Source organism: Amblyomma americanum, chromosome 1 (assembly GCF_052857255.1).
Source record: "Amblyomma americanum isolate KBUSLIRL-KWMA chromosome 1, ASM5285725v1, whole genome shotgun sequence".
Classification (NCBI taxonomy): domain Eukaryota; kingdom Metazoa; phylum Arthropoda; class Arachnida; order Ixodida; family Ixodidae; genus Amblyomma; species Amblyomma americanum.
In genome coordinates, this window is record NC_135497.1 from 217,130,485 (window position 1) to 217,146,717 (window position 16,233).

General features: G+C 45.5%; 1 protein-coding gene across 3 annotated transcripts in view; it reads right to left on the reverse strand.

Annotated features, from left to right (window-relative positions):
- Window positions 1-819: 819 nt before the first annotated feature.
- LOC144114620 (uncharacterized) overlaps window positions 820-16,233 on the reverse strand; it is a 90,848-nt gene continuing 75,434 nt past the window's right edge. The window contains exons 5-8 of one of the 3 annotated variants that reach the window (XM_077648478.1): window positions 15,630-15,938; window positions 13,814-14,165; window positions 9,257-9,660; window positions 820-3,681 (exon numbers count right to left, since the gene is read on the reverse strand). In XM_077648478.1, coding sequence (XP_077504604.1) covers window positions 3,381-3,681; window positions 9,257-9,660; window positions 13,814-14,165; window positions 15,630-15,938 — 1,366 coding nt within the window. In that variant the 3' untranslated portion in view covers window positions 820-3,380. Of the gene's footprint in view, window positions 3,688-9,256; window positions 9,661-13,813; window positions 14,166-15,629; window positions 15,939-16,233 lie in introns of all 3 variants that reach the window. The other 2 variants (XM_077648480.1, XM_077648479.1) reach the window with 2 other exon arrangements.

Genomic DNA, 16,233 nt, shown 5'->3' on the forward strand with positions numbered 1-16,233 from the left:
TATTGCATGTTGATATTGTAGCGTTGTCGCTTTCTACGAAGAATGTGTCGCCTCTCGCTGAGGTAAACAAGGCATTAGCTTTTAGAGGTTTGGTAATTCAAAAATACTCGTAGCAGTAAGTTTTCAGGGGGAATAAGATAAAAATTCTGGAGGCGTCATCGACCACTCAGTATGTTTTTAACATTGGCATGTTCTGAAATGCAAAAAAATGTGTTTGTGTGCTCATCTCGTTCACAGTCTCTTGTCTTTTGTTGGGCTACAACTGGCAAATATAAACCAACAGGAAGCTTCGACGTTACTATTGTCGAACTGCGCAAATCACAAGTGTTCGTCTTGCTTTGAACGGACTAGAATTTTAACTCATGCAAGAGACAAGAAAGAAAGGGACATTAAAAAAAAAGCCTTCGAGTTATGGGAGGCTGGTGAAAACGACTGCGTAGGCACACCCTCGGTGTTGTTATCATGTGACGAATTAGAACTAATCAAGAATCGAAGGTGCGTTTTTGCACAGCCGGTGGCAATGATTTGATTGTTTTGAGCATGCCCATGAAAAGTATTTATGTGCCCTCGTACCAGAATAAACCTTTGTTGTTAGTGCGCGCTTTTCCTGTGTCCGTCGTTTCAGTTGTCGTTTTTTTCTTGTGTAGCGCGTTATTCCCATCAAATGTACAGCCAACTAACCCACATTGCTGCCTTGCTTGTTACTATTATATTGATTGCATGCGTCTCTTTCAAATCCCGTTCATTGTTACCTATCACAAAGTGCAATGTGATCAATGAAATGCAATATGATTTCTTTCACGTGAACAATGATGGCCCAGGATATAAAATAGACTGATTTTTTCTCGCCAGTATAAAACTCAAGCAGTATACCTAGAGGTCACGTCACCTTCGGCACCCAGAAATACATTCTTTGCTCAACGCAGGAAATAAGCCTCAAACTTAAATTACAGAGCTATATTCCGTCAAAAGTAAACACTTGACAGCGAAATTTAGGTTCGTATGGCTTTATTCTGAACGCTCGCACACTATACCATTATACCGCAATAGCTGCCAGTGAATATGCATCCCCTGGCTCGTGATTGGAAACAATAAAACTGGCACGTATGGCCGAGATATTTTTATTTTCTCTCGTGCTTCTGACCTTTCATTTTTGTTACCGTGTACTCTGCATAAAGTTGCTGTCGGAGAATGATGACGATGACCTTTTTTTTTTCTGCGACAATATACAACTATCTGGTAGCTTTGAGATATCTACAATGGTTGGTAAGATGAAACAAATATTATTTCTCATTAGATGCCAAAAATTATGTAGACAAAGAATAATAACGCTCCCAAGTGAGTAACGCAACCGCAAGCGATACAGCTTCAGTTTTATTCTAACAATGTGCCCCACTTGTTATCAAAACTTTATTGCAGCTTACGTGGACCAACCTTGAGATGTGCATGAGAAATGAAATATCCCTTGCACTGTACATATGGAGAAGGATTATTCTTTGCATTTGAATACGCTGCGTACTTCTTTATTAGTAACAGCATACACATAGTCAAAGTTGAAGGTATATGAAGTGATTTAAAATGAAATGCAACAATGCCTGGTATAACCTCGCTATTAACGGCACAATCATACGAAAGAAATAGAGAGCGCCTATGGTACAACAATAAATAAGGTGCAAACGTGAGCTTGTGACGCAAGCACAATGGTGGTAGTAGCAAACAAGGAACTATTGTACAACAAGACACACAGCTGGACTATTCACATAACACAGTAGAGGAAATGCATGGGAGTGAAGGCAACCCCTTTGTGACATCGCACTGAAAAGCGTGGCATAGTCGTCTAAATGGTTACCTTAAGAAAGTAAATAAAAAGGCGACATTACCCGATAAGACAAACCCTGTACATGCTTTCTTCCTGAATACATGTACGAATTTTCTTTGTTTATTACTACTTTTTTTGCCTCTCAGCGGTCTAATACTCTCTCTTTGATGCCCTCTATAGGGATTGCAAACACACAGTGGTTAGTAAGCTTTGGTTTTGTGCCTATACACAGCAGTCTCGTCAATACCATAAAATTGCCCCCTCAAGAAACACGGGGCATCGCTGCGCTCGCTCAATTTTGTCAAAATGACAAATATCTTGAGCTCACTCAACTTCACCATTAGAGTTTTCTGAGCGATCCTTCAGCTACAGTTTAACAGAGGGGAAGTAGTGTACGCGGAAGAAGAAAACTTTAATGGTCGTATTTCATTCTGTCAAGCTGTATGCGTAGCGTTACAGTTTACCTCCGCTAGACAACTACTAAAAAGCTCGTACAATAATGCTACCACAGCTACCGCACTATAAATATGTACAAAGCCGAAACAACGACTTGGGGTATAAACGGAGACCAAAGAATGTGCGCATATTTCTCTAGAAAGCTGCTTCACGGCAAGGACACTGAAATAGCTCTGAGAAACGTAGCAACGAGAAAAGCCTTTGATCCTCAGGAGGAGGAATGAAGATTAATTAAGGTGTCTTACACTCGGCGCAGAAAAGTATGTCGCGGCACAAACAAGGCAGGATTCCTTAAATCAATGCAAACAAAGGTATAATATACTAATCGTGCACTTGGGAATATAAAAGGCATTGTGTGTGAATTTGGTACAATGAAAGCCGTGCATATTTACTGCGAACTGTTTGCAAAAAAAATGCGAAGGAAATATATCTGCATAGATGCAATTGTCAAGCATCTTTCTTATGCATAGATAACTCTCATTTCAAGGAGCAACCAGCGAAAGATCACAAGCGAAGATAGTTGTAACATCCAGTTCAATGCCACGAGGTACTCAATTCCTCACTCACTGATGAGCTTCTGCCTCCTTCCCTTGAAGAAATAACAGTAAATTTAAGGCCTTCTTGAATCAGAACCTGGCTATACACCTTGCACTCGTTATGGTACAAAAGCGTCTGCTATACAATAGGTAGCTCTGGCTTTCCAGAGTATACACCTGCTCTTTGATAACTGCATATTTCAACCTTATGTTACGATTTCATGATAACTGCCCTTCTCTCCTAAAAATTGTAATCCCCTTTCTTTAATTATTCCGTCAGTTTATTCTGTCAAACACTGGGTAATTATTGATTACAATTTCCCGACCCACAAGCCGCAGCAAAAAGCACCTGCTACTGAATCCTATCTCATTTGTGTACACGGCTTGGCGGGCCTCTACTGCGGGTTTAAAGCGTAAAACAGAGGAGCAGATAAGGTCTGGCCTTGCACTCAACAGGGCGGCAACCTTGACTAATTACTGCGTAAACCGACATTTTCTGCAAGAGCACGGCCAAGCAAGGGACACAAAAACAGGGATCGTTCTTCGCCTTTTGCGCTTACTCAAGCTAGCTATCTGGTGATGTAGTCGATGATGGGATGATATGAGAAGTTGATCTTCTTGGCAACGTCTCTGGTCGTGGACGGCTCGGTGGTGGTGACCACTTGAAAACGCTTCCCGTACGGCCGCTGGCGCACGGGCTCCACCAGCAAGACGTCGCCTCGCGAGGCCGTCGCTGGCGCATGGCTAATGCGGACGTCTGCCGAGCCGTGCGACGCCTGGCCGACATGCGGATGTCGCTCTCGCGCTGGTTCATGGTACCTGCGTGACAGCGGCTCTATCTGCCTGAGCACCACGAACGTCGTGCCACCGCTGCTTCTTCGGGTTGAGGTCGGAGTTAGGGGAAGAGCAGAACGGTGCCAGGAGAGAAGAGAGAAGAGCGAACAGTCAGTCAGGTCAGTGAGGAACGAACGGGAGCAGGCGATGCAAAAGGAAAGAGGGAACGTCGAGTTATTGAGGATTAAAAGCTCCCTAGGAACCGTTTTAGCCCTGCTATACAAGATATTAGGGACTCAGTAAATGCTCTAGAGAAAAGGGGCCAACTGAACTATAAAAATGTAAGCGATATTTGTACAACACTTACGGGCACGTTGACGCTTTTTTTTTCTTTAAACTTGAGAGGTACGCTATTGATCTTTTACTGTCCTTGTGACGATGGTATATGGCAATCGTGCATCCACATTTTAATTACAGTCCCTTCGCCATTGAGATAAAGACACTTTCTCTGAGGTCGGTCTCAACACCTACCTAGTACCTAGTACACATTTTGGAAAAAGTTAGATAGCGAAGCTAGGTTTACTTTGAATGTCCATAGACTTGGGAAGCTGCCCATTGCCATAAAGAGCAGCTGCCATAATGCGAGTTGTTTACTGCAACTTCTGGTTTACTGCTCCGCAGAGTGCTTGGAAACTGGTGACGAAATATTGTTGTTAGAAAAGATATGTGTTTTTCGTAAACTTTGTGGAGGATATAGAAGAAACGATTAGTTTTTGTTTGACGATCCTCTGCTACATCGTCGTACGGTTAGTGAAAACGTAGTTTGGTTTAGGTGTGCAGAGGTGCTGGGAAAAAGTCATGTGAAAAGATTAGGAGCTTTAATTGATGAGTGCGTGGTGTGCAGCGGACGGAACAGATTTCTTGAAATGAGGATCAAATTAGTCCGAAGACTCAGAGTTCAGATGAAGATTATGAACTGGAAACGTGCTGTTAATAGAAAACGCACATATTAAGTCCACGTCATACGCTTGCGACACTTGTGTTTTTGAACACCGATCCAATGTCTGAATGGCAACATTTCGCAAAGCGAAGACACATTTGAATTACCTGTGGGAAAAAAAAACAATGATGCAATTTAAAACAATGAGTAACAAGACGCGAAAATATGCAAAAAAACTCTAGAAAGGCCGGACCATAAGATTTTTTTCACTAAGAAATTATTACTGCCATAGTATGACACAGTGAATTAAATGACTCAGGTCACGGTTCACCAACCTCAATAAACCAGCAACCAAGGGCACAAGTTTCTGTTGTACCTAAGATATAAAGCATCAACTGGTTTCTATTTATTAATTTCGCATACTGGTTTCGCTTCTAGGGTCAAAGGAAGCGTGAACATAGAAGCTAGCAGAATAGGCTCCGTGCGCTGCTGTAACGGAGAGAACACTTTGCTCCATCTGCTGCGGAAACCTGCGTGAAGTGGACGCTCTCGGTGCGTAGCTACGCGTGGTTCGCATCAGCCTTGGCATTGAAAATTCGAGTTGTGTCTGGAAAACCAACCCAATTCTGCTTTAGCGTGTCTAGTGGAGTGTACTACAATGTCCGTCAAAGGAGGCCCTCTAACTAATGACGTCGACTGACTGCCATGACGCCGTGCTAATCGCATTGCACCCGCTAGAGTGACAACTGTTTATATACATTACCAACGACGTCACGACAACTGCTCGACGCCGTTGTCTGGAGGGCCTCCTTTAAAGGGCTTTCGCCGCTTTGTTCTTTATCTGTATCCGACTATAGCGCCACGACTTTTACAAGAACACCATCAAGAGTCCATCACTCTGCGAAATAATGTTTCAGTGACTGCAGGAAGCCGAAATCGGATAGGACAATTCAGTGCGGCGTGAATAGGTACGTGAATATTGTTTCTTGCAGGCGTGTAAAATAAACACGTATTTGAAACGTGCATGGAATTTAGCAGACTTAGCGGCACGTGGTTGCTCTTCTCCTAGTTCCCGAAGCACATCTCAGTTACGGTGCGTGGAGGTTTCAAAATATCTTTCAAAAGAAAACGGTTGTTATATATTTATATATTTTTCTTATGCTGATGGGGCACAAAACCTGTCACTGCTCGTCTGCAAAATCATTGTATAATTTTAAATCGACGCGTTTTCCAGTCGTCACTTCTATGAAGTTATTGTTTCCGGCTTATAAAACTTTGGCGCCCAAAACGGTACTTCTATCCAGAAAGAAAAACAGTAGCACTGAAAAAACACACACACAGTAGAAGAACGACGTAGGACAGTGTGTGTGTTTTTTCGGCGCTACTGTTTTCCTTTCTGGATTGAAATGAACCATCTAGCCCAAATAGAATTTCTTCTAAACAGTACTTTTGTTCCTCGTTTACCTGAAATCATTGGCATGGCCATCAGAGTACTTGAACCAACACAAATACCGAGTCAGAAAAAAAATGGCACCGTTCTGTCGGGCAGATTGAGCTGCTTTGCTCTCATGATACTGGTAACGCTCACAAAGACGCCTGGCAGACTGGTTATCTCTTCAGCCGAAAAAGAAAATACTGCGAACGAGTGACCCATTAGAGCAGGAACGAGAAAAGGCTACATTATTTGAATCAAAGATTAGGGATTTTTCGTTATTCTAGTCCACAAAAACATTTAACAGTAAAATTTGAAGTAAAGAAAAACGGTAATAAGCGATCTACGTTTTTCGCATGGTGCTTGCGCTGCTCTCCCAACCATGTTACAGCGACGGCTCTAATTTAGAAGGAATTAACAATTAAGGAAGCAATTACGCTTTGGCATATGCCCATGCACGGGCATACGGCTGCAACAGAGAATTGATAAATGCTTTCGAAAAGGAGTATTACCGCGCCGACGAATTTTAAAATAGCCCTTGCGCACTCTCGAAGAGCTGGAGGTTGTATGCAGATGAGGTAAGCAACGAAAAACAGGCACTCACCAAAGTGCGCACGTCTGTAAAAGTCACTAGAGACTTATAGCCAATTAAGTGCCAGCTACCAGAGCGAGGTGATCACCTAAAGAGATGAGCAGCCCTTAGGCGCTCTCAGACTAATTGTGCCAGTCTGGAAGTCGTTGCCTTGGGTCCGTAGCTGCTGCTCGACTTACATGCTGTGAGGCGTAATTTAGAACCAGATGTACTGCATAAATGGCGAATGAAGCTACTGCGCAAAAAATAATCGCTATACAGTGAATACAATTGCAATGCAAGCAGATTCGAGAACATCATCATCATCATCAGCTTGACTAAACCCACTGCAGGGCAAAGGCCTCTCCCATGTCTCTCCAGTTAACCCTGTCCTTTGTCAGCTGCGCCCACCCTATGCCTACAAACTTCCTAATCTCATCCGCCCACCTGACCTTCTGCCGCCCCCTGCTACGCTTGCCTTCTCTTGGAATCCACTCCGTTACCTTTAAGGACAGGAGACGAACCCGGCTACAGTGAAGCTGATTAGACCTGCGGCTCTACGTATGTAGTTGTGATTAACTTATATTAGTAGTGATTAAATTAGTATGTTGGCCCATGGCGCAACGAAATATTTTTTGAAGTAATCTTTTCCATTTTTTGTTTCCCTAAGGCTGCGAAGCAGCAGACGCTGCTCACTTCGCCACGTTGTCGCAGTGTACTCAATGAGTGGGGGCGTCCGCAATGTGCTCGACTCGGCCGGAAGGTGGCGTCATTGTACCTATGCACAGAGCCTATTGCGTACGCGAACAATATCTGTAAACAATAAGTACATGTGGAAGAGGGGGCAGAAAGTAGGTATAGCGCAAGTAATGCCAGCCCTGAAAAAATTTCATTCACAATCGCACAAAAACCTTCAATGGCGCAGTTTTACGCAGTTTCACTAAATTAGCGCCTTAGATACCCTTGGTAAGTACTTTAACTGCACCAATACTGATAACATCAACAAACAAATTTATTCACACACAAAATACATGACGCAAAGAGAGCGCGTTTATGCGGGAAAATGCTGATATACCACTGTTTTCGCGTGACTTGTCCTGAAAGAGGGCCAAAGGATACTAAAGTTGAAGGGAGCAGTTGCTCAAACACAGGAGACTGTCAATATTTCAAAGTGTTGAGAAATTGTGCCCGTGTCCCGTAAAACATCGTTGATTCCGAAATCCGGATAATTCGGATTACTGGCGTGATCGCAGGCAACACCAAAGTATTTCTATGGCGCCGGGCAGAAAAGGTCCTGGTTTTCTCGCTTCCACAAGTGAACCTGTGCATTTACAGGACCCCTTTTTCTCCCCTGAACGACATCTCACTCCCTGCTATTCAATTTTTTGTCCTTTTCTTGATTTAAACGCGAGGTTTGTTTTTGACGCTTTATTCAGCTTAGCAATGTAGATATTTTCGATTTTTCGCCTATTTATCAATTCAATGTGAACGATGAGAAGTATAGCAGCACGCGAGAAGTAAGCGCATGCTTGATGCATTGCAGGCGTGAATTTTGCAAACGCGATGCTGTCCATACAGCAGCGCCCCAGGGAATGTGATCTGAGTTTGATCCTCTTCTCAATAATGCAAAGCAGGAAGCCGAAAGTCGACACTCCATAACAACCGTATTGCTTTCCCAATATTGAGCACTGCGGCGATCGGGAGAACTTAGTGGTTACCTCCGGTTAAGCATATGCCATCTGCGGGCCAACCAGATCAGTGCGGGATGCATGCGTGACACAACAAATAGGTAACGACGGCGGGTCTGATGCTGTGTCGGTCACCGGGCAAACTAACATCCACAATGCGAGAACGGACGCGAGTCTTGCTGGGCGCCTGGACATTTTATCTTTACCATGAGCGTGCGTCCTGCGTACAAAACTAAGCCGTATCGCTCGCGTTGTCTTACCCGAACAGCTGTTCAAGCTCCGTTGCTGGACGTAACCCCTGTGTTAAATCATTCCGACCATGAGTTCGACGAAATGAGCAAAGTGAGGGCAGGCTGTCAAAGAACAGAAGGCGAAATTGAGAACGTTTACGCTCGTTGCGTAAACCGAGAAATTCAGCGAGAACTAGCATGAACGTTGACAGTGTTTGTAAAGCTACTCCCCCTTTCATCCCTTCTATAATCCCTGGCTTTCCTATGTGCTCTATGTGTTCACCCGCGGTACAACTGCTACCCTTTTCCTATTGCTACTTATAACCCGCAAGCCCTGTGCGAGTACAGCGTACTCCCCTCTCCTTTTTTTCTTCAATATCTAATACCTGCTCCTTTCAACCGTCTTCAACCCCTTCCTTCATGACACAGTCCAGTCATCTACCCACTATGAGACTTCTACAGCGTCTTTCTTCTTATTATAACTGCTTATGTCCCCTACGAAGACGTGCGCGCTCTGTGTGTATTTGGCAAAGAGGACGCTCGATCGTCCCTTGAGCTATGCTATTAGTCAAGTGTGACGCGATAGCACGGTAAATACAGACAGTTATCGTTGTAAAACTCCGGGAGTTTTCTTCCCTGGGCACAAACAATTGACAGTGAAAGCTATGTTGTGGTCCCCTGCAGAGCGGTAGCCTCAAAAGCCTATACTTGGATCACATGACCCCAAAAGCCACGTTTCCGAGAGATAGGCGACCGCTACGCTTGCCACTGCGCGCGCGGTTCTCGTATTGTCCGCGGCGGAAGTCTCACCTTGTGAAAAGCGCGTCTTCCTCGGGCGCCTTGAAGGGCTTCTGGTAGTAGCGGGGCCTAGCACCCGGTGGCAGGGCCTCTTCCGTCTCGTAGTCACTGGGGGGTGGAGGCGGTGGCCTGCGGATGCGGTTCGGCTGCACGTACTTGAGCGGTTCGGCCGCTACGGCGGGACCCTGCTGCGCCCACCGGGGAGGCACTGCGCCGGAGTTGACCAGGTGCGGCCTCTCCTCTCTGGTCTTGTGGCCGGAGTAGTGGACGCCGTAACTGGGAGGCCGCGTCTGCTCGGGCCGCGCGTACGGTCTCTGGTAGCCGTCCGCCTCGTTCACCAGCTCACGAACCGCCTCCCCCTGCGGCAGTTGCTCGGCTAGCTGCGGGTACTGCCTCAGCTGCTGCACGAGTCGCTCCTGCGACGCGGGGAACACAGCTTGTGTGACCGGTTGTTACGACTATGGTGGTGTGCGCGCACCGTCGGCACTGTAGCGCTTTTTGAACGATATCTGTAAACCTTAACCATTTCTCATGGAACAGGCCAAAACCTGCAGTTTTCAAAAGGAATTAATGCAAGGAGGTAATCGGTGTTTCCTTGAGCGCTCTGTTGAGGTGATTCACCCAGCGAATTCAGCTCAACTCAGGTTGATTGCTACATTCAGCCGTTACAGTGTACGCAGCCCGCACATTACGCTTCCCAATTTCTGGCGGCTTGGTTCTGAAGCAAAGGATAATGGCGTGACGTAAGAAATCACCTGAGGCACACTAGAGCGACCTAGGAGGGTAGCTCGTCCAAACATCTTTTTGTGCCTATTTTTGACAATTCTTGGGGTTCATTTTCAGATGCTGGGCGAAAGACAAAACCATAATAAACCCATGAAAAATGAAGCGGCAGCAAGCCTAGCAAACCGCGCTGCTGATTTTATTGTTATCTTGATCGATTCTTCGGTAAGATGTCACGAGTTTGTTGAAGAAAGCGGGACAGTCGACGTTTCGAAAGCAGCATATGTCACATTCCACAAAGGAAATTTTCATCATGAAGCCAATCACGTATGGAAAGCGATTTTTTTTCAGACGTTCATCGTCCATCGTTAGTTGGATAGCGTATCACCTGCAAACGAGCTCCGGTCGCCGAAGCCCCGCGCTTAGCACAGAAGTTGAACTGCCGCGGAATTCTAATTTACACTTATGTAAAAGAGAAGTCACGCAGTCATTTGGATTGGCAACGCACCTAATATCTGTCTTTTCTTCAGCGGCGCGGCCTTCCTCTGCTGGTTCTAATCATACATTCCTTGCGCATTCAAGCTTTGCACTCCTTGGAAGTAATATCTGTTCAGTGTGCGATGAAAATTATGGTGTGTCAAAAATAACTTTGATTTGAAATGGCACCAGCTAGCACACGAATGCCTAGCACAAAAAAAATAAATTAATTAAGAATTTATGGTACAAAAATGGAGGTCCTCTTGCATATGGCAAGGAAGTCAGAGCCGTTTTCTATTTCATCTAATAACGGACACACGTGCACTTATCAGGTAATGGAGGCAAGAGTAACGCTATCCTGCAGTCTTCAAAAGAACATCGCGCTGATACTTGATTTGTTCCATGATATCGAAGAGCCCCCTGGACTCGTGAATGAAACTCGGGGACACGGATGAAACAACATTCGCATGCTCTAGTCTGTTGAAAAATAAATTTGTGCTCTCGGCTCTTCGAGATATTTTGATAACACGGGTCTCCATGCATAATAGAGAGTTTTACAATAGGGGGAACATATCGGTTGGAGGGATAAGTTATAGCGGTGCGCCTGCGCGCATGCACAGGGCAATAACCCGAGGGACATTATTGTTCGGCGCATGTGCCCTGGCGCCCCGCTAAACCACCACCCCACTAATCGATAGGGTCCCCCTATTCTAAAATCATCTAATATGAGATTTCTTGTGCCCGCGCTTACTCTGCCAAATGTATGCGCTGTGGAAACGTCATATCCCATCTAGTAGCAAAAAGAGAATGCATAACACTGGTGAAAGGAATGTTAGCAAGGCATATTAAATATTAGTGCTCCGTCTCAGGTTGTCCATTAGGATTCGGGAGGTTGTCCATTAGGAGCGTTTATCGACCTCTCGCTATTCGAGAGCATTGCATTTCTGCTCTTACGTACGTTCCTGACGCAGCCGACGTAGTCGCCGGATAATGCCTTTGCACTTAACCACCGTCCTCTCTGACCAACCTAGCCGCCGCGGTGGCTCTGTGGTTATGGTGCTCGGCAGCTGACCCGACAGACGCGGATTCGATCCCGGGCGCGGCGGTCGCATTTCGATGGAGCCGAAATGCTAGAGGCCCGTGTACTGTGCGGTGTCAGTGCGCACGTTAAAGATCCCCAGGTGGTTGAAATTTTCCGGAGCCCTTCACTACTGAGTGGCTCATAGCCTAAGTTACTTTGGAACGGTAAACTTCATAAACTCTCTATAATGAACCTCTAAAGGAACAGAAAAATAAATAGCAGGTCAGTGGTTTAGTACTTCTGGTTTCTTTTTTTATTTTGATCGGAGGAGCGCTTAAGGGTTTTAACAATGCAACTGCGATGCTGCTATAGTCGTTTCTTTAGAAGACGTTGGTGTTGAATAATCTAGTAACTGCGTTCAAAATGCGAGCGTCCTTATTTAATAGGTCGTGAAGAGAGTTTGAAGACTAAGAGGCAATATTTCATTTTTTATGATAGTGCCGCGAATATTTGCAGTATTTGTTCTTTTTTCAAATCGGCCGCCACACCTCTTTATCGCTTTTTTTGCAACGCAAGACGCGAGTAGATTTATCTCAATTGATCGCAGCCAGGCAGAGCTGATTCTACGTTGTTCCGGAATGTTCTAGTAACTTTGCACGCTTTATCTCGAAAGTTCGCTATCAGCTTTAAATTGAGCACGGCCGACAGCGGCGGGGATTCTGTTCGACGACCGCCGAGCACGCTTGTCGCTTCGCCGCCGCCGCCGAGTGATTCAGTCCATTTCGGGTGCAACTCAGCCCAATGAACAGTTTTCTTTTAGAAGACCGTTTTGTCCGTCTCCATCGCTGCTTCGACTGCCGTCACAACGTGACAATAGGATCTAGGACGATTACAAAGAAACTAAATCGTGGGCTCCATTCCGGTGCAACGAGGTCTTTATGTCGATATTTGATATATTGGACGCAATTTATTTCATAAAGGGTGCGTCTTCCGTGCATGTGTCGCTGTAATGAACTGAACGAGCGTATATATTTATTAAAATGTCACAAAATTTCATGCTTGTTCCTATCATTGTTTGAACGTGCGCTTACGTGGAGTGGTAAATTTAATGTCTAGAATTTGTCACTTGCACACCACTGCCCCTATTTTAACAGGTGGATGGAATATGGGCAGCTTAATTCATCTCTCTCCCGTGGTGTACAGGCTTGAGTGGGTTGGTACAACCTTATGAAGTAGCTTAACGGCATGAAAATGCGATCAAATGGAATCATAAAAACGAAGTACATACCACCGCTGCAACGTCGAGCAACAGTTTCAAAGGCGCCAGTGATAAACATAAAACACGTTCATAAGTTTGTCGCTCCTCTTTCTGGTACAAAATAGTTTTCGCACTGACGTTCATCAATTTATGGAAGGAAACACATCAAATGTGAGTTTACATCGCAGTGGCTCTAGAAACAAGTGTACAGTTATTTCTTCTTTTCATTAAAAAGGCTTCATATTGTTCTATTGCCAACATGGTACGCTTCAAAAGGACAAACAGGAACCCTCGGCGAAGAACGCCAGTACGGTTTCACACGTGGAAAAGTGAAGGCAGTTTCCTGAAAACGCTACACAAATTTGCCCTGCTGCACAGAACGCAACGAAGTACACCGCTGTACCCGAACCTATTGCTGGCAGCGTTATACGAAAAGAGACACTCATATGGTACGGACCAACAGCAGGCGCAGATATGAAGAAAAAGAAAAAAATTGAAAGCTTTCGAATGACTCAATGTCACGTGGCTTGATTGTGTTCTGAAAAAGCTATTTATAATTCTCTAGACAGATGATGAATATACAACGGAAGAAAGAAGCTTAGAACACGTCATAAAAGAGCAGCTGAAACGAATGAAGCCAGTGGCAGCAAAATGAAGATGAAAGTGCACTCCTTTGTTTCCGTCTAAAGTCCATATCGATCGCCGATTTGTCTCTCAGGCAAGATCTTTGTGCAGTGCCGTGTGAGCATTCGTCCCATGTGAACCTTATAGTACTTTCAATCTGTTTCCAGTCTGGTAGGATTTTTTTGTTTCATACACAAACTTTTTCGCTACTGAAAGATCAGTTCATGGCAATAAATACCATCTGGTTGCTGCGTCTATCTCAACATCTAAGCTGTGTCTTTGATTCCCGGTTCACACGACTGTGTTTCTTAATTCTTTATGACGTTGAGGATTTAGTGCCACTGGTCTCTAAAACACTCGTTTATCCCTCTCTCCTACTCCTTCATCATGCGTGATCAGTGCACAGCCAGGAACCTACGATTACTCAACTATACCTGAAACCGCCAAGTGTTTTAGCGATAGCCACCTTTGTCTCCGGGTCCAGCTCTTTTCCGTTGCCCAAGATGATCCAGAGCGTGTTGTTCACCTGTCTACCTCCGCTGCTGGGCTCCTTGGCGGCTGCTAGACTGGTGGCACTGGTGTAGGTCGTACGGTCGTACTCGTACGGCTGCTGCTGACGAACCGGTGTGATTGGCTCATCGTGGCGCTGGAAAGGGCTGAAGCCCTTGACGTGGCACGAGCAGCCGGAAGGCACACGGAAGATGTCGATGTGCAAACCCTTTCCCTTCTCGAAAGTGAGCAGCCGCTGGTAACTGTACACTTGGCTGCACGAGCTCGAGTACTTCTCCAGCACGTACGAGCATGGCCGGTTCGGTCGCCTGTGGCCAGAAACAAGCACGACAGCCACTGTTACTCGCCAGGCGAAACTAGGTTAGCTTCAGCTCCAGGTCGGGACAGAAACGCTGAGATGTCTGCTTGAAATACCGGCAAATGATCAGAAAAGCTCAACGTCACGCCGATAACAGGCAGCGCCGCTAACTATACGTGTAGAATGAAGGGAAAAAATGGCTTCGGCTCCCAAGCCAACTCACAGGCATACCTATCAGCGTAGTCTGTGCCCAAGCCCCTTCGTTTGAAGGAAGCGTAGCTCAATGGCCTGGTACATCCACTGTCACTGAAACTTTCAGCGATTCTTTTTCGTTTGTTTAGAGAGAGACTGAGGACATCCGCATCTAATTTTTCTCCTCAGTAAAAATCAATTTAGTGGCTCTTTCCTGCTAGGTTGACGTTTTTTCCGCACGCAAAAGGTGCGTTTTTTTAAATATATTTTTGAGAATTTTTCCGCCACTCCATTTAAATTCGTTCCGTCCACACCGAAAAGGACAATGTGGTTGCCGTTGCTAAATTAATGGCACTGTCGCGTAGCCTCAGGGATCTGAGCGAGAAAAGGTGTGTCTCGACGCACCACAGCTTGCTGTAGAAGACGGCCGGAAGTGGCGACACCCGAATTTCGATTTCTTTTAAACTTTTCTAGCTGATGAGAACTCTGTTTTCAGTTAAAGTAATTTATGCCACAAGAACGTGGTAAACAATCAATAGAGCTCTGAATGTCCCTTTAATGAGAACTACAGGCATCTCATGCCGCATTCCACGTCTTTTTTGGATTGTGAGTGACAATTGCTATTTATTTTATTTTTCCAAGCTTCATCGTTATAATCATTACTACGACTGCGGTTGAGCCCTCTAAGCGCACTGACGCTAATAAAACAGGACCCGAAACACGTTGCTGACCTATGGGCATATTCAAAATCATGGTCTCCCTTTCGACGTTCTGCTATGTTATTCTTAACAAAAATACTTACCTCATATGCAGCATATGTGATATCGTTGCGCTTAGTACGGTGCATCGTGTTGACAGACTGAAAAATTCCTAAAACAACGCTGTATATATTAATTCAATACTTACATCACCAACGGCATTTTAATTGGTCACTGAAAACCCTCGAAAAAATTTTAGTACTTCTGATGAATTATTTTGTAACCAGTTCAACGGCTATGTAACTCATTAGAGCGAAAGAAAAAGTAAAAATTTCTTCTTTACTCGAAAAAATTTCTCCAGTGCAGTCAATTATGGAGATTCTCCTACGGGAGGATTTCTTTTTCTCCCTTTTGGTCTCATTTTTGCCGCTTTTTCCATTAGGTTCCCTCAACTCCCGTCATTTCTCGGTGACCGCAGGCTGCTTTCCGAATGAAAATTTCAATCATTCAAGTGCTTCGCAAGTAATCTATGAAATTAGCAGTCAGTGTAGGAATAGACTTACAGACACTTCTCGAGGACTTACAGACACTTCTCGAGGCGCATGGTCTGGCGGTAGTCGCCAATGTTGACGATGACCTTCCAGACACCCAGGTGGTTGCGGGCTCTGCGCGGCCGCTCGTACAGGATCTCCGATGGGCAGAGAAATCCGCCGTCGGGTGCGTAGTCTCGCGGCCGGCTGTCGCGCTCAGATGCACCGAAGTAGTGGCGCGGCGTGTAGCGCTCCTCCTGCTTCCGCGTCACGCCGTCCACTTGGGCAGACCGATCGCGGACCTCCGCGTACATGGTGTCGAAACGGGCCCGCTGGCGGCTGATCGAGTCCAAGATGGCCGCCCTGCGAGACACAATGCGCCATTAGCGTCACGAGTGATTGGCTGGAGGGAGCGGTGGGCATCACGTTGGAAGAGCAACAGCACAGTTCGCCGACAGTATACCCTTGCACATGCTTGCGGCGCATGTCCAGGTCTTGGCTACTCTTTAGTTCGCCTGATCAGCGATTGGCTTGAAAATGAGGCAAAGGAATGGCAAACATAGATGGGTTGATCTGAATGTCGTTGAGACGTATATTTCGGAAATTAAGCTTTTTCATCCAAGGAGAACACAGAGTATTGAAACGTGGTGAAATAAGC